Source organism: Vulpes vulpes, chromosome 12 (assembly GCF_048418805.1).
Source record: "Vulpes vulpes isolate BD-2025 chromosome 12, VulVul3, whole genome shotgun sequence".
Taxonomy (NCBI): Eukaryota; Metazoa; Chordata; class Mammalia; order Carnivora; family Canidae; genus Vulpes; species Vulpes vulpes.
In genome coordinates, this window is record NC_132791.1 from 130,094,487 (window position 1) to 130,113,734 (window position 19,248).

The 19,248-nt window shown below is 37.2% G+C and overlaps 1 protein-coding gene across 1 annotated transcript; it reads left to right on the forward strand.

Moving 5' to 3' along the window:
• The first annotated feature begins 708 nt into the window (after nt 1-708).
• Nucleotides 709-15,083, forward strand: MMP12 (matrix metallopeptidase 12). The gene is made up of 11 exons (XM_072732046.1): nt 709-861; nt 1,133-1,204; nt 2,338-2,585; nt 3,176-3,324; nt 3,408-3,533; nt 6,345-6,506; nt 7,055-7,178; nt 12,427-12,560; nt 12,927-13,086; nt 13,815-13,918; nt 14,839-15,083. The coding sequence occupies exons 1-11, from the start codon at nt 757-759 to the stop codon at nt 14,937-14,939; spliced, it is 1,485 nt and encodes a 494-aa protein (XP_072588147.1). The 5' UTR covers nt 709-756; the 3' UTR covers nt 14,940-15,083.
• Nucleotides 15,084-19,248: the final 4,165 nt, after the last annotated feature.

Consider the following 19,248-nt stretch of genomic DNA (forward strand, 5'->3'; position numbering starts at 1 on the left):
AAAGGAAGCTGAGCATACAGGGAGGTAGATTTCAGAGGCAAACCTTTCCTATCTTCCACAGTTGAAGTGTTGACATTAGGATGCCAACTCCAGCCTATTAGGGAGGTATGGGACGTGGCCTCTGGAATCTCGACCCACGTACACAGTTGGGATCGGGCATAAGTTAGCAGAGGATCTAAGCTTGCACAACACATAAAGCAGACATCAAAGCATCAGGATGTTATAGACTTTTCTATGTTAAACTTCAAGTCTCTATATATCACAGTTCGCTAGGGAGCTAGAGTCAGCTTGGAGAGGATTCTTCTACTTTATTTTATTCATTTGACATTTTTAATTTTGTTTCTTGAAAAAGCTTATTTCACCTACAGTAAATATAAGGAAATTATTATAGTAAAAATTCAGATACTGAATTTTCTAAACATACATTTTAAGTTACTGTTACATTTTCAGTGTGTAGTGTTTCTCACCTAATGTGTTATTCTACAGGGCTTATTTATTTTGAAGGATATAATAGAATCCTCTGAGTTGTTGAATGATGAGTTTGGTGCTTATTGACCCATTGTGGTCCTAGAAAAAGATCTGTGCTTGTGTTTGCGTGTTTTTGAGATAAATCAAGGGATGATATCAACTGTGAGTCACTCGAAGGATTTCATATTCACAGAACATGGCCTAAGGACTATATAAGTAAGGACATTTGAGGAACTTTGTACTGAGAAGGAACTGGGTAGGTTGAGTTGAGCCATTCGCAACTTTAGAATGAAGTTTCTTCTGTTGGTACTGATCCTGCAGGTCACTGCTTCGGGTACCATTCCTCTGACCAACTCTGCAAGCTCTAAAGAAAATGATGTGGCATCCAGTCAAGTAAGTATTGACACTAGAGTATTTACCCAGCTTGATTTTTGTCTTTAAAATTTATTGCATTGACCAGTTTTATCTTGAAAAGTACTAGCTGAAAACTAGTTTAGGAGACTACTTGCTTCTAGCCCTGTAGAAAGGGCTAGAAAAGTGCACAGCTACTTTGCCAAAGAGAATGTAAGAAAGTGATATTGTTTCTTTGCCAAAGAGAATGTAAGAAAGTGATATTGTTTTTGAAGGAGTGTTATAAAAGTCTCCAATTGAAACTGTCCTACAGGTCACTGCTTCCAGACCTGTTCCACTGACTAACTCTATCAACTCTGAAGAAAATAATGAGACATACGCTCAGGTAAGTATTGACACTTAGAGTATTTACCCAGCCTGATTTTGTCTATAAAATTTGTTGCATTGACTAGTTTTATCTTGAAAAGTACCAGTTGAAAACTGGTTTAGGAGGCTATTTGCTCTGAACACTGTATTTTTCTTTGCCAAAGATGAATGTAGGAAAGGCATTGGTTTTTGAAACCATGTTATAAAATTGGTGGATGAACTTGTCCCTTTTACTAAAAAGCTTTGGCTGAGGAGAGTTAGTTCAAAATAATTGGAGTTCTACTTCTGTTCAATATTTTACAATAATCATTTAATGCTATTTAATAATCTGAGATTTGAGCAATGGCTTGGTTATGTAACCACTTCAGCCTACCATGATGATTCAAGAATACTTTTTACTTTCAGACATCCCAGATATTTCTTCATGAACATGTTTTAAAAATTAGATATTTTCCATTTGTTTCTTTTCCCTAATTATATAAGTTTGGACAATCTCCCCATTCTCTAAAACTCTTTCAACTTTGCATTTGCCAGGGTTGTCCGTTGTGCTAAGCATTGGATTCTTTTTTTTTTTTTTTAAGATTTTATTTATTTATTCATTCATGAGAGACAGAGAGAGAGAGAGAGACAGAGAGACAGAGAGAGAGGCAGAGACACAGGCAGAGGGAGAAGCAGGCTCCATGCAGAGAGCCCAACATGGGACTCAATTCTGGGTCTCCAGGATCACACCCTGGGCTGAAGGCAGCCCTAAACCACTGAGCCACCCAGGCTGCCCGAGCATTGGATTCTTAAGCAGGAAAATTTTATCCCAACTTAAATTGATAATTTATGTATCCTGACAATAAAGGTTTTGCTGTTTACTTGATGCCATGATATGCTAGATACTGAAATATATTTTAACAGATAGAGACAAGGTCAAAGGGGTAGAGACATAAACATGTTTCCAGTGGGCTTCCAGTAATCAATATTGGTAATAGTTTGGGGCTCACCTTAACGGCAAAGAGAATTAAGATTTTTTTCTCCGTATAATTAATTTTCTGATACATGGTTCAGAAGCACCAATGTGAGTTGGTGTCAATGTGAGTTGAGTCAAACATACAGAGCTCCATCAGAAACCCCTCCATGTACTACAACTAAATACATTTTTTTCAGAGGTACCTGGAAAAATTTTACGGTTTTGTGATGGACAGAATCCCAAAGACACAAATGGGAGTTAATGGGAACTTAATGGAGGATAAAATCCAGGAGATGCAGCAGTTCTTAGGGCTAAAAGTAACTGGGAAACTGGATGCATCTACTCTGGATATGATGCACATGCCTCGATGCGGACTGCCTGATGTTCAGCACTTCTCGAGGATGCAAGGGAGACCAGTATGGAAGAAACATTTAATTACCTACAGGTAACATTGTAGCTGTGCACTTTTCTACCTTCCCATAGGTCTGACGCCCAGAAACCTGAACCACTCAGAGAGAGCCCCAAGTCTGGAAGCAGATAAGAAGCCTCCCTCAGTTGTTAGCATTTCCCCTGTGTTGATATTCATTCTTTCTAGAAGGGGGGATTGTTCACTCAAGGAAGAGTTGTTTGGCTTGTCAGCCCAGAGCAGAGTAGAAAGGCTGCAAATAAAAAGAGAATGAAATTAAATCTATAATAAATAAGAGACACGAGAACATTTTATAGGATGGTCAAAATGGATAAATGCAGAGGTCTGGGAGCAGAGGCAAAAGGCATAAGCTTCTATGAATGTAAATCCTTCACAAAGAAAACCCATACATTGTAAATGAGAAGAGATCCAATTAGAGTCCTTTTCAGGAGGAAGCTGCCTAAGGATACACAATTCTGTAGCTAGTGATGCAGGTTTTTATTATCTAGACTATCGATCTATGAAATGAATCCTCTTCCACCAATGCAGGCAAAAATGAAGTATCACAATAAAAGAATTAACACATGGCTTTAATATATTGTTCTCTCTTCGTTGTTTTGCTGGTAAAGAATAAATAACTACACTCCTGACATGCAGCCTGAAGATGTTGACTCTGTCATCCGGAAAGCTTTTCAAGTATGGAGTAATGTGACCCCCCTGAAATTCAGCAAGGTTAATTCAGGAGAGGCTGATATTATGATATTTTTTGCATCTGGAGGTAAATAACATAGACTTATTTCATCTGTATTGTTGGCATGACCTATAGCATGTGAAGGACTGATTTTCCTTCCTTTTACAAAGCTCATGGAGACTTCAACCCTTTTGATGGCAGAGGTGGCGTCATAGCCCATGCTTTTGGACCTGGACCTGGGATCGGGGGAGACACGCATTTTGATGAGGCTGAAATCTGGACTAAAACCTACAGAGGTAAGAAAAGAAACCACTAAAAAACCCTAAAACCAAAACCAAACAAAAAGCAAAGAAAAAAAAATCACTACACATGAAAAACCCTTTACAGATTCTAAATTACATCCCACTTTTGAAAGGATGTATTCTGAAAATGATTAGAGGGTAGAAAGACTCATTCTGATTAAAATGTGTCACTAAATAAAATGTAACACTTTGTCTCAATTTCACCCTCTATAAGTTGAGGATACTGAGCTAGGTTATCTTAAAGATCAGTTTTAAGAATCCTGAGGATGAGCTAGTTCATTAGTGTGAACTCAAGAACCCTAAAAGCCATAGTTTAGAAAGGTAAAAACTATAATTTAGTCAGTTTTTGCCAAGTGGTCCATAAACTCATGCAAACACAGATACTAAGGATGGGTATGCCAGCAATGCTAGGGTAGGGGTTGTCTGCATGATCCATTATAAACTGACACTTTCTTAGATTTATAGTGACACAGAATGATGAAGTTATAGTGCAGAAAATTTAGAAATCCTTGTAGCAAAACACAAGATTATATGGTCATATGGTCTCTTGAGGTTCCGAGGTCAGAACAACAGAATGTCCAGGGGATCATCTGACAATGCCTTGTGTGTATTCACAGAGGAGGCTATAATTCACTATCCCTCTCAGACAGTGGGGGGAGAGAAATAACTAGTCTCCCCTGTTTGAAGGAATCACTATCCATTGGAAAATTCAAACCCTCATATCACAAGCCTTACTAATATTTCCAGGGGAAATTCTAGATTATGACTAGCTCATGTGGAAAGTAAATGGAAAGTCTTCAAGATGGGCTCTACTCAGCACCCCCTTCTCTGTATATTGCATACCTCAGATGGCAGTGTTTTCATAGACCAGAAAGGCTATTTGTTTTAGTCTGACACGTGGCCTAAGGCTTATTAAATTCTTGATTGAGAAGAGGAGTTTTGCATCATCAAAAGACAAGCTATACAGAATTAGGTCCACATTGAGCTGCAAAGCCTTAGCTGGTCATGTGTTAATTTCATCCAAGGTTATTTTGGGTGTATAGTCTTTTCATCTGACATGGTAGACTTGGGTTGGTTAGCCTCACAGAATGTTTTAGAATTCTAAAGGACTTTAGAAAAATAATTTAATACAGATATTTATGGAGAGAGGAAATTAAGAGCAAAAAAAGGTTAGCAGCTAGCTCTTGGAGAAGCTGGGACAGAATGAGCATTTCTTAGCTCTCTTATTTTAACCTAGTGTGTAGTTTCCACCTGTCTGTGTTGCCTTATTTTCACTTGGTACAATTCTGTGCTTTCAAAAAGCTAAATTACTTATTAAAATTATAACTTAAAGTGCTGACTGTCTGCCCACTTTTGACCCGGTAAATTAAATGAACAGTTCTTTCAGTGGTTGCTGAGTTTCTATCACAACATCAGATAGGGGTGCTGTTTGGTCACAAAGACAAAGAGGACACTTCCAGTGTCCCCCATGGAAGAGCACACAATCTAGTGGGAAATAGATCACACACAGAAACCCATGATTCTGAGATAAAGCATTATGGGAATTGAAAGTAGGAGAAATTCAGATTTAGGTCAAATTGTAATAGGTTTTTCCTACTTTCCCCAGTTTTAGGCAGAGTGCAGAGTGAGCCTTTGCTTCTTTCTCATTCTCTGAGAGAAGTGAAAGCATCTGTGAGTTAGCTGCTGAGCTCCTGGGTTAGAAGAAATGCTCAGAGGATCTGTGTTCCTAAAGCACACCCAACCCCCACCCCAGGAGAAGTGTTCCCTTATTGTTCACACCTGGTGCTGGAGAGTAGCTCAGGACCACCCCCCACAGCTGAGTGGGGTGTGACCCTGGGAAAGTCAGCTTTTCTGAGCTTTGGTTTTGCCATAGGAAAAGACAAAAATGAAGGTGTTGGACTAAAACATAGGTAAATAAAATAGCAGTCAGGAGCTATTCAAATCTTCTCAAAACTGAGAAATTTGATATGTACCCCTTTCTGTTACCTACAAAGGTACATTCTCTAGAACATACAGAAAAAAAATGAACAGGTGTGACTGTAATTGGAGATATAAATATGTCTGCAACATAAGCATAGACTTTGATTTCATTTTGAATCATGTACAGTAAAAGAATGAGCTTTTGAGCCAAGAAATTTAGATTTGAACCTTGGTTCAAGCATTTAGTTTGGTCCATTAATCTTGCTGATACTGTGCCCTCATTTGTAAAGGGAGAGCGCAGTAGCTTCCTTTCAAGTCACATACGGAACAGACGTGGTGTGACACAGACCTGGAACTTAATATGGCCTTATATCTGGGTTTAGTAAAGGATGGTTGGTAAAAACTTTTCCATGTCCACTGAAGCCCAATCAAGAGTAAAAGCAGAAAAAAAAAGAGTAAAAGAAGAAAGGAGCAGAAATGATGTGGAACAATGAGAACAATTAAACAGAGCTACAAATTATTCTGGAAATGTCCACAACAGAATATGTGTCAGGTATCTGCTGGTGCTGAGATCCTTTTTGTCCACAGCAGGACATTTGACAACATTTGGAGAGATTTTTGGTTGTCAAAACTGGAGGGGTTTGCTACTTGAATTTAAGTGGTGATCCCAGAGATTTCTAAACACCTGGAGAGCCCTAACCACAAGGAATTATTTGGCCTATAATGTAGGCAATGCCGACATTGAAAGGCCTGGGTCAGAGGGAAAGGAGATAAGTATTCCCAAATGGGTTCCTTTTCACTGTATCAGATTTCAGTTACATAATTGTTCTCTGGATGCAGACATATTTCACTGCTCTTTTCCCCTTCTGGTTGGTTTCCTCTTAGGCACAAACTTGTTCCTGGTTGCTGTCCACGAGCTTGGTCATTCCTTGGGTCTTGGCCATTCCAGTGATCCAAAAGCCATCATGTTCCCTACTTACAGTTATGTTAACCCCAACACCTTTCACCTCTCTGCTGATGATATACACGGCATTCAATCTCTCTATGGTGAGTTGAATTTCTTTACTGTTTTGCCTTACAAAGATACTCTTATGAAGAGTCTCATAGTAACTATATTTGAATAAAACCGTAACATCTGTCTTTTGTCTTGAGCCTCATGAAAACCCTATGAGGGAGGCAGCACATATATTACCTTCATTTTACAGAAAAGCACAGGAGACCCAGTATGCTAATCCCATGACAGGGGCAGAATCTGAGACTTCCGGTCTCAGATTTGGTCTTTCTGTCCAGTACACCGTTGTCTTTGAAGAAGGCATGCAGAGAAATAATCTGCCTGGAATAGGAAAACTAGAGTGATCAGATTTTTCTCCTCCATGACGTGACATTGAGACCGTGAGGGGGAAAGATCTTTATTGTATGCTTCCTGTGAGTCTGATAGGAAGCATAAATTGCTTTTTATGCATTTTTCATCTAGAAAACTGAATGTTTTATTATTTATTTATTTTTTAACGGAATGTTTGAAAAAGAATGGTTCTTCCCTGTAGCAGCTAATATGCATATTTTTTCCCCTCATGCTTCTTGAAATGTATTTTCAGGAGGTCCAGAAAAAACCCAACTCTCATCAAATACAGATGGTACAGAATCAGCCAACTGTGACTCCAATTTGAGTTTTGATGCTGTTACTACAGTAGGAAATAAAATATTTTTCTTTAAAGACAGGTAAAATCATCTTCATATCTAACCAATATTAAAGGCTCTGTCCTAGGATTTTTAGAATGTTTTGTCAGAGATTGGTGGGAGATGATGGAAAATGAAGTAAATGAAAATTAAGGAGAGACTGGGACTCACTTCTATAGGAAGTAGATGGCCTGAAGGTTTTGAAGGGTGAGGGTGGTGTGATTATATTTGTGTTTGATAAGAAGGCTGATAGGTTAAAAAAAATGGATTTGCAAAAAGAATCTGGGGTGAGGAAAGACCAGGCAGGAAGTAAAGCCAGACTACTTTAATCACAGGTGAAAATGGTTGTCTAGGACTACAGGTGAGACAGTACCTATTTAAAAGTCTTGATGGTTCTTGATTATAGAGAAAGGAATTCCAGAATAACTTAGAGCACAGATTGAAGGAGATATTGGAGGGTTGGGGCATGGAGAAGATTAGTATTTGGTATATGTGACAAATATTCTCCATTTTTTAGATTGAAGAATAATTAACATGCAATATTGTTTCAGGTGTACAGCACAGTAATTTGATATTTATATATATTATGAAGGAGTCACCAAAATAAGTCCAGTTCCATCTGTCACCATACAGAGTTGTTACAACATTACTGACTATATTCTCTGTGCTGTATATTACATGCCTGTGTCTTACTACACAACTGAAGTTTGTACTTAATCCTTTTCACTTATTTTGTCTATCCTCCCATCTTCTTCTTGCTGATAACCATCAGTTTGTTCTCTATGAGTCTGTTCTGTTGTTTGTTCATTTGTTTTTTGGGTTTTGTTTTTTTTAGATTTCGCATTTAAGTGAAATCATATGAAATTTCTTTCTCTGACTTATTGCACTTAGCGTAATATGCTCTAGGTCCATCCATGTTGTCACTATGGCAAGATTCCATTCTTTATTACCACATCTTCTTTATCTATTCATCTGTTGATGGACATTTACATTGTAACCGTATGTTGGGTATTGTAAATAATGCTCCAATGAGCATAAGGGTACATATGTCTTTCCCAGCTAGTGTTTTGTTTGCTTTGGATGGGTACCTAGAAGTGGAATTGCTGGATCATATGGTATTTCTATAATTGACTTCTTGAGGAACCTCCATATGGTTTTTCACAAGTGGCTGCACCAGTTTGCATTCCCACCAACAGTGCACAAGGGTTTCCTTCTTTCCACATCCTCACCAACACTTGCTATTTCTTTCTTTTTTTTTTTTTTATCCTAGCCATTCCAACAGGTGTCAGGTGATCTCTTCTTATGGTTTTGATATGCATTTCCTGATTGTTAGTGATACTGAGCATTTTTCATGCATCTATTGGCTGTATGTCTTCTCTGGAAAAATATCTGTGCAGGTTGTCTGCCTATTTTTTGTCAGATTGTTTGATTTTTTTAAATATTGAGTTGTATGAGTTCCTTATATATTTTGGATGTGAATCTTTTATTAGATATATCTCTTGCAAATATCTTCTTCCATTAGATTGTTTGCCTTTTCATTTTGTTCATGGTTTCCTTTGCTGTACAGAGCTTTATAGTTTGATGTAGTCCCTCCCACTTGTTTATTTTTGCTTTTGTTGTCCTTGTCTGAGGGGATGGATAAGAAAGAAAGAAGAAAGAAAGAAAGAAAGAAAGAAAGAAAGAAAGAAAGAAAGAAAGAAAGAAAGAAAGAAAGGAAGAAAGAAAGAAAGAAAGAAAAAAGAAAAGAAATTTTTCAGTGTTCTACATCATTTCTACTCCTTTCTGCTTTTACTCTTGATTGGGCTTCAGTGGATATGGAAAAGTTTTTACCAACCATCCTTTACTAAACCCAAATATAAGGCCATATTAAGTTCCAGGTCTTCTGAGTCACGGGGACTGTTTCATACCACATCTGTTTCTTCCTTCCTTCCTTTCTTTCTTTCTTTCTTTCTTTCTTTCTTTTTTTTTAGAAAGAGACATTTAATGCTGTTCTTAAAAAAAAAAATTCAGGCTTACATTTAGATCTGCCCTCTTGATTGTGACCAAGGCTACGCTGCTCATATTTGCTGGGATGCATGTGCCTCCCCCATGGAACGGCAATGATGGGGGCCCCAGAAACAGAGCTTGGGGTCCCCGAGGCTTTGCTGGGTCATCAGAGTAGGGGAATATGATCCAGTCCTGAAGTCCCCCAGTTTAGCTAATTTTTGGATGAGGCAAGACAGAAGTGGAAGCAGGGCTGAGCTCTGCTGGTCAGGGCAGCTCCTGCCTTGGTCTGTAGGGAGATGGCTGGGGCCAACAGCTTAGGATAGGGGAGGTGCCTGTGACCCTCCTGAGGGGTAGTCCCAGCAACCAGGGGTCTGGGAACATTTGCTCATCAAAACTTTTGTATTTGACTTTTAGCAGAGCAGAAGCTAGAAGACTCTTGTGGTCCCCTTTGTGGTGCAACGTGTATGCTGTGTGCACAGCTGGTGGTGGCAGCCTAATCTCTGAAGCCAGTGTCAGAGAGCTCACTGCCTATATTTTCTTCTAGAAATGTAATGGTTTCAGGTTTCTACATTTTAATCTTTAATTCATTTTGAGTTTATTCTTGTGTATGGTGTAAGAAAGTGGTCCAATTGGATTCTTCTGCATGTAGCTCTCCAGTTTCCCCAATACCATTTATTGAAGAGACGTCTTTTCCCTGTTCTCAGATCCTTTGTCATAAATTAGCTGACCATTTAAGTTTGAGTTTATTTCTGGGCTTTTTATTCTTTTCTGTTGATCTATGTGACTGTTGTTCTGCTAATACCATACTGTTTTGATTAATTTAGCTGTGTAGTAAAGTTTGAAATCTGGGAGCATATTACCTCCAGCTTTGTTCTTTCTCAAGATTGCTTTGGAATCTTTCCTGGGCCATACAAATTTTAGGATTCTTTGTTCCAGTTCTGTAAAAAAAAAAAAAAATCCTATTGGTATTTTGATAGGGATTACACTGAATCTGAAAATTGATTTGGATAGTATGGATATTCTAACAATGTTGCTTCTTGCAGTCCATGAGCATGTATATTTCCATTTATTTGTGTCTTCTTCAGTTTTCTTTCATCAGCGCCTTATAGTTTTCAAAGTCCAGGTTGTCCACCTCCTTGGTAAAATTCATTTCTAGGTATTTTATTTTTCTGATGCAATTATAAATGGGATTGTTTTATTAATTTCTTCAGATAGTTTGATATTAATGTATAGAAATACAACAGATTTGTATATTGATTTTATATCCTGCATCTTTACTTAGTTCACTAGTTTTTTGGTGGAGTCTTAAGGGTTTTCTAATTATAGTACCATTTCATCGGCAAATAGCAACAGTTTTGCTTTTCCCTTTCCAATTTGGATGCCTTTTATTCTTTTCTCATCTGATTACTGTGGCTAGGACTTCTGACAGTAGATTCCATAAAAGTGGCAAGGGTAGACTTCCTTGTCTTGCTCCTGATCTTAAAGGAAAAGCCTTCAGCTTTTCACCATTGAGTATGAAGTAAGTGGTGGGTTTGCCATACCTGGTCTTCATTATGTTGAAGTTTGGTCCCTCTATAATAATTTTAATGAGAGGTTTTTTTTTTTTTATCATGAATGGATGATAAATTTTGTCAAATTCTTGTTCCATGTCTATTAAAATAATCATAATTTTTATCCTTCATTTTGTTAATGTGGTATACTGCAATGATTTGTGGATATTGAACCACCCTTGCATCCCTAGAATAAAATCCCCCTTGATAGTGGTATATGATCCTTTTAATGTATCATTGAATTTGGTTTGCCAATATTTTGTTGAGAATTTCTGCATCCATGTCCATCAGGGATATTGACCTATAATTTCTTTTGTGGTGTCTTTGTCTGGTTTTGGTATCAGGATAATGCTGGCCTTATAGAATGAGTTTGGGAACATTTCTTCTTCTTCTTCTTCTTCTTCTTCTTCTTCTTCTTCTTCTTCTTCTGGAATAATTTGAGAAGAGTAAAGATTAAGTCTTTTTTATTCGGTAGAATTCACCTGTGAAACTGACTGGTCTTAGATTTTTATTTGCTGGGAGTTTTTGATTACTGATTCAATTTCATTTCTAATAACGGGTCTGTTCAAATTTTCTATCTTCATGATTCAGTCTTAGAAGATTGCATGATTTGGGGAATTTATATCCACTTGTTTTGGTTGTCCAATTTATTCACATGTAATTGTAGTCATAGTCTTCTATGATCCTTTGTATTTCTGTGAAATCAATTGTAACTTCTTTTGTATTTATGAATTTATTTATTTGAGTCCTCTCTCTTTTTTCTTGATGAATCTGGATAAAGGCTTACCAATCTTGTTTATCTTTTGAAATAACAAACTCTTAGCTTCACCAATCTTGAAAATATTTTTTTAGTCTTTTTTTTTCAAATTATTTCCACTCCAATCTTTATTATTTCCTTCTTTTAACTTCGACCTTTGTTCTTTTTCTAGTTTCCTCAGCTGTAAGTTTAGATTATTTATTTGAGGGGCTCCTGGATGGCTCAGTTGGGTGTCTGCCTTCAGTTTGGGTCATGATTCTGGAATCCTGGGTTTGAGCCCCATGTTGGGCTCCCTGCTCAGTAGGGAGACTACATCTCTATTCCCTCTGCCACTCCCCCTACTCTTGCATTCACTCACTCTCTCTCTCTCTCTCTGTCAAATAGATAGATAAAATCTTTTAAAAAAGATTATGTATTTGAGATTTATCTTATTTTTTGAGGTAGGCCTATGTCACTATGAACTTCCCTCTTAGAACTTTTTTATAGTAGCCCCAAGATTTTAGAATGTTATGTTTTCATTTTCATATGTCTTAAGTTATTTTTATTTCTTTTTTGATTTCTTCATTTCTTCATTGATTGTTTAGCAGCACATTATTCAGTCTCCATGCTTATGGGTTTTTTTCCAGTTTTCTTCTTGTCATTGATCTTTAGTCTCATTATTCTTCATTTTTGAGATTCAAAAACTGAGACATTTGAGATAAATAAATTCTTTTATAAACTGGTGAAGGAATTGTAGGTATAGTTTAGAACCCAGATCTCTTGATTTCAAGTGTCAGGGTATTTCCATATGGTGGCTTGCCTATTAAAATCAGTGTTATTACCAAAGAATCTATTAATATCTATTCCTTGTGGTGCTCCTATCAAGACATCCATGGAGCAAGATGTGAAGACATTGGATAAAAACATTAAGCCATTTCACAGTCTTTCCCAGTGAACGAACATTGGTGGTTCTTGAGTCTATAGTGATTTTTAACATGTGTTAAATGTTTTTCATCAGATTCTTGTGGTGGAGGCATCCAGAGAGTCCAAAGAACAGTGTTACTTTAATTTCTTCTTTGTGGCCAACCTTACCATCTGGCATTCAAGCTGCTTATGAAATTGGAGCCAGAAATCAAGTTTTTCTTTTTAAAGGTAACTCTAATGTTTAGTTTGCTACTGAGTCAAGTTTATGGAAGAGAATAAATGAAGGAAATACTACTAATTTTTATAAACATAGAGAAAAGCCCTCCAGATTTAATTAATGGAAAGTCTGAACTATGAGCTAAAAAAATAGCTTAAATACCTAGGTAATGTGTAAAGATTTCAGGAAAAGTTTGTCCAATATAAGATCATGATATTATGAAAAAATACAGAACCATTGGACATAAACCATGTTCAAGAACAAGGAGCAATATGTTTTGGAACTATGGGTACAGAATTATGTTGTTTGTAGTGAGTCAGTATTTCTATTATTCTTTTTGTATGATTCCAGTGCATGCTTTCTCTTTCTCTTCACAGATGATAAGTACTGGTTAATTAGCAATATGAGACCACAGCCACACTATCCGAAGAACATACATTCTTTGGGCTTTCCTGACTCTGTGAAAAAAATTGATGCAGCTGTTTTTAACCCATTTCTCTATAAGACCTACTTCTTTGTAGATAATCAATTTTGGAGGTGAGCTTTAATGATTGGTATGGTGACTCCTAAAATTCATGAAACAGGCAGGGAATGGGGTTTTCAGTAGGTAGGTTTTCTATGTAAATTCCCAAGGATCCCTGACCTTCCTAGGAGAGGTATCAAGGGAGCATAGATCTGGACTATTACTGTCATCCTACTTCTCTTCCCTAAATTTTGGGATTCTGATATGAGATAACACATAATGTGTTTTTTAAAGGAACACTTTAAGTAAAATGTCACGTCATTAATCACAGTAGAAGTACATTGGAGAACAGTGGCTTAGACATATGAGACCCAGGATTGATACAGTCTGAGGAGTGTACTCTTCAGATACTTTTTAGAACCACTTGACCCAAGGAGACAAAATGAGGAAACCATCTTCTGAGTGGCAGCAAATCCTGTAAGGTCTTCACCTATAGGAAATTTGACAGTTGGGCTCTACAAGGCAGGACCAGGCACGGGTGGAGGCATTGTACAGCAATGGGGAAAGTTCCTGACCAGAACTCAGGACACCTAGAGTCTGAGTCCTGTAGGGACATGGAATAAATCACTAGACTGTTTAGGTCCTTGGTTTTCTTCTCAGTGCAACTGAAGAAGTTGCCTTTTCAGGAAAAGCCTTTCAAGAGAGAATAGGTAGGTCTTGTGGTTTGTGTCATAAAATATAAAACTCCTCATCATGAAATACAGTTTTTGATGGAGGTCCTACTGATTATTTCTTTGCTCAGGTATGATGAGAAGACACAATTCATGGACCCTGGTTATCCCAAATTGATTACCAAATACTTCCCAGGAATTAGACCTACAATTGATGCAGTCTACTATTATAACAGTAAGTAGATCAGGAAGCCATGGAGATACTGGAAATCCCTTTTTAAAACACTGAAGATTATAAAGCCTTCAAAGTCAGAGAATGGGGACCAAAATAAGTACAGAACAGGACCCAGCAGTTCTCCATAGGGCCCCTGAGGGAAAATTCATAGTCTGCTAGGGTTAGAATAGGTGGGCTCAAAGAATGAGTTGTGTACACAGTTTATTTCTAGGGTGGTCTAGTTGGTGGGAGCATATGATTCCATGCATCTTGAGTCTCTAGAATGTCTGACCATGTCAAGCTGCACAGCATCTGTGAGAGAGCATATGGCAAGACTCAGGCAAGCTGGCCTCACATACTTTTTTATGCCTTACATTTTGTACCTTCCTTGTAGCCCCTCCCACACTGCATGGGCTCATGTGGACTAGGGCTAAGGGTGAGATAAGAAAAACTTGAGAATGTTGGCATTTATGTTGAGAATATCTTCAGGCAAGGTCATCTGAAGCAAACTGTTGGTTGGACCAAGGCATTTTGTTTTTATTCCCATTGCCATGGGAATAGCAAGGGAATTGCTTCTTACTTCTCCATCAAGGCCTCTATGTGCCCCACCTGGCTCCAATTTCTTCCCTCACACTTTGAGTTCTCCACCTTGAGTGTGACTTTTCAAAAATGGTCACATCTTAATAGTCAGCTTTTAAGACCAATCTTCTCAATTAAATTAATGAAGATATTTAGTGGTGAAATGTTGGGCAGTAAATAGATATCCTGAGGCAGCATACTGAGTGCAGGGGCCTAACGTTTTTATTCTCAAATGTCTAATATAGATCATCTTTAAAATTTGGTCTAATATAGGTAATCTACAAAAGCACAGATCTGTGTTTTTTTTTTTTTTTTTAAGAAATGCAAGTGAATTAAACTATTCAATATGTTTTTATTTTTAGGACACTACTATTTCTTCCAAGGACCTGACATATTTGAATATGATGTCATATCCCATCGTATCACCAAAAGGCTGAAACAAAATATCATGTCACGTTGTTAGGAATGGTATAATTAGTGATGTTGGTCAATTCACTTCAGTTTAATTATTGCATACTTGCTATGTGCCCAGTATACATGAACAGTGACATGTGTCATGAAATAAGGTAAAATCCATAGGCCATAGATAAATTATCACATATATACTTTGGAGAGTACATTGGAGAATATATATATATATATATATATATATTCCTATACTGTCACTATACGATATGTAAGGTTTTTTAATTTTGAAAATCATCATTGTCAATTTTTACTTGATTCAACTATTAGGCTTGAAAACAGACACTTTTTCAAGGGGCAACAGAATATTTTGGTCCTTAAACATCTCAAAACTAAGAAATTATTATTATTTCTTTGCCTTAACTACCATTAAGAAATGATTAGTTTCTGTGGCCATCAAATCTTTCAGCAAGTATATAATTTCAATTCTTTTGAAATACAAACATAATATACCAGAAAATGACAATTAATGTAACATATAAGTAAATTATATAATTATGGTCATACTGTTATTTTATTCTGTTATCAGTGTTGATTTTTCTAAATCTTATATAAAGTACATTTTTTTCCTTTGCTCAAATAAAAATTTTGAAAGGAAATATTTGGTTCCTGAGAATTTTTTCCTGAATAACAATGTCCATTTCAAAAATAGTTCTGAACCTACTCCTAAGTAAAACAAGCCTCTACATAAGTGTACCAAGAGGTGAATGGGAATAAGGCAAGTGGGAAGAAGTTGTATTTACTTGGCTACTCATTGAACACCACCTAAATCCCTAGTCTTGAGTCAAGAAAGTATTCTCCAGACCATATGTGCCCCAGAGGAGCATGCCCAGCCTATGATTATGAGCCTGGAGAGGAGGAGAACTGTAATGGAAACTTCCCGTTCCCATGTAATTTCCACTGCAGCTTGGGCCTCACAATGTGAGCCACATAATTAATTGCTGTGTGACCTTGATGAGACATTAAATCCCTAACTTTAGGAAAAAGCAGTAGTGGTGGCCACCTCATTGATTTATTGAGAAAAAAATGATACATGATGAGCACATCATGCTGGTAGCTTGGACTGCCTTTACCAGGTTTCTTCTCTGCCTTGACTCACGTTTTCCCTATTTTCTGGATTGTACATACATGTGTCAAAGCTCCAATTATGATGATATGGGTGGCTCTGTGGGTTGAGCCATGGACCCTTGGTTTTGGCTCAGGTCATGATCTCAGAATCAGGTGTTCAGGCTCTGTGTCAGTAGGGAATCTGCATCAGATTCTCCCTCTCCATCTGCCCCTCCCTGTGCTCACACGCTCGCTCTCTCTCTCTCTCTCTCCCCCGCCTCCCTCTCATGCATCCTCTTGAATAAATTCTAAAAAATCTTTTAAAAAAAGATGATATGGGTTTCTGGAATGCTTGTAGTTTTCAATTTATTTGCAGAAATTCCTGACTGACATTAATCATTTTTGATTAATAGAATGAACTGAGTTCAGAAAGTATGAGGATCAGGAAGATTCTAGATGGGAATGGAGTTTTCTGTCCTTCATAGCTTAGAACCATTCCCAAGTATGTGCTTCTTCAGTTTAATAGTCCTGGCTTTGTCTTTGCCAGGTGTAGGGTCAAGTTGTTCTGAGAAGAAATGTTATTTCCCCACAGGACACTGCATGCTGGACATTCTTCAAAAGAAGAAAGTTCCCCACAGGATTAGCATCAAAAGAAAACAGTGGTATCTGGGTTGAATTGTCTTTGGCCTTCAGTTATTTGGAGGAAAGCTGTTTCTCCTAAATGATGACTGCATTAGAATAAAAGCCAAGAAAGAGTATGCCCTTCTCATTCTCATCAGTGCTAGTGAGAAATGTCTCCAAAGATTTACAAGGGAATCCTTTGTCCCTCTATCTCCATTTGTGTTCTATCTTTACATTTTGTTTAACAAATCCTTACAGCATTAACCATGTGCCAGGCACTGTTCTAAGTGATAAGTGCACACACACAGAGCCCACTTAAGTTTCATTGCAAGCATGAGGCAATGCTACCCTCATTTTTCAGATGAGAAAACCAAGGCAGTGAGAGGTAAAGTTTTGCCCAAGGTCACATAGCTCTGGAGTTGCAATTCAAAGCCAGTCAGTTTGACTCTAGAATCTGTTCTTAACCACCACAAAATTCTGCCTCTCAAAATCATAAAGTGGAAAAAAATCAAAATAGACCCTTCTGGCACTCTGCTCTGTACTACTTTGTACTTTCACTTGACCTTTCAGTGGAAAGGTCTTTAATCTGTCACATGGATTCCTTGTACATCCAGTCCAGGGAATATTGCTTTGCCTTGGAAAATGTAATAGTGCTCTCTTGCTAATGTCAGGAAAAAAATATCCAGTACTTGGAAGTTACAAGTGTCTTTCCAATAGAGTGCTGGACATTTGTCTAGCAGATCTTCTGGAGAATAGTTGATTTTACGAGAATGAGCACCTTTGATTTTGCATCAACCAGGCTATTTTATAAATCCAGAAGGACAGAAATAGTATAAAAATGGTACTAATGCCTTGTTTCTTTTGACAACAATGCAAATAAATGTTACCTATTAGAAATATAATTGATTTCTGCCTGGTAGAAGAGACAACCCCAAACATTATATTTTATTGCCCTATAAGATATTAATGCATTTATGTCATTAGAAAACTCATTTTAGCATTTCTTATTGAATATATATTTTTCAGATCTTTCTTTAGGCCAATTCCCTCATTAGTTAGTGAATTGGATAATATCTTTAATGTGCTCATTCTATATTTACATAAAAGTCACTTTAAACTTTTTTGAAAATTATACTTTATGAGTCAACCAACAAAGGAGAGCAGAATGCTGTGCATTTTTTGGTAGAGAAGACTACATGCTAGTCCAGCAACTTCTCAGGCCAGACAGAACTCAAATCTAGTCCTCCTAATCCTGTCACCTCCTACACTCTAACAGTGTAGAGAAGGACACTGCCCTTGCACAAAAGAAAGGAAAAAAATATGCCACTCTGGGTGACATAAAGTTTCCCAGTTTCCCTTTATTTTTGCCTTTGTTCATTCATTGAAACATATTTATTGAGAATATGCTGAATTCTAGAACTTGTGATAAGCATGAGGGACCCAAAGAGGACTGAGATAATTTTTGCCTTCAAAGGCACAAAATATAGTAAAAACATGAAAAAGACAGACATGTAAACAATAAAATCACTGCATAATTAAGTGGGTAGATTAACTGAAGTATGTACTAGATGGAAGTGTCAGTCAGTCTCTGCCAAAGAATTCAGGGACCACAGAATACTGTAGAAAACAGTATTAGTGATGTGTTTTTAAAGCACGAGAGAAATCTGTCAGGCAGAAAATGTTAAACTAAAGGGATTGAAGACAGAAGAAGCCTTTTCAAAAACCCACAAAACACAAAGAACAGCTTTTAAAAAATGGAGCATACAATACGAAGGAAGGAATGGCAAGAATAAGACACCAGATCATGAAGTTTCTGTCATGAGTTTGATGTTGGTCTCAAAAATAATATGATTTCATTGGTGGGACTTAAGATAGATAGAAATGACTAAATTGCTTAGTAGAAGATGTTTTTGGTGGAATTTTGGATGTCGATGAGAAGGAACTAAGGCTAATCCAAAACAGAACAATTACTATATTATTGCATTAGTCCATGCAATAAACATTGAAAATCTAAAAATGTATCCTAGGTATAGGTAGGACAGAAGTAACATTCAAGTGGGGGATATTATAATAGCTAGAAGTGAGAGTAAATAAAGTTCAGTGACTGCTTTGCACATGGGTTATGACTGAAAAGAAATAATAGAAGTTGATTTTTAAGGATCTTGTTTAAGAAATTATCGTAAGGGAATAGGCAAGGCAAAGCAGGTCATGGAGGAGGTAGTGGTGCAGTTGATGGAACAGAGATAATTGAGTCCATTGAGTCTGGGAGCCTTAGGACATTCACGTGGGGATCACGTGACAGTAAACAGAATGGGATCAAGGCCCAGTAAAAAGAAATGAAAATCCTGTATTCCATAGTGTGTAGGTGGAGGGTAACAACACAGTGGTTAATGGGATATCCCAGGAGGAGCAGAAGTAACAGTCTTTACAGTATGCATCATCCCTCAGAGTGACCTTCTAGCATTACTATTAGAATATCAAAATATTCTAAGGTTGTACTATACTGAAAAAAAAAAAAAGAATCATACTTACTTATGCAAGAAAAACTTCCAGCTCATAGGGATTAAAATCCAAGGCTTTGTCTTTTCTATGTGTTAATAAATAAATAGAACTTGTAAGGATCACTTTTGTTTCTGGCC

Coding starts and splice junctions, on each gene's coding strand:
- MMP12 (XM_072732046.1), top strand. CDS start 757: ATGAAGTTTCTTCTGTTGGTACTGATCCTGCAGGTCACTGCTTCGGGT. Junction 2,586..3,175: donor AAACATTTAATTACCTACAG/GTAACATTGTAG, acceptor TTGCTGGTAAAG/AATAAATAACTACACTCCTG. Junction 7,179..12,426: donor ATATTTTTCTTTAAAGACAG/GTAAAATCATCT, acceptor GTTTTTCATCAG/ATTCTTGTGGTGGAGGCATC.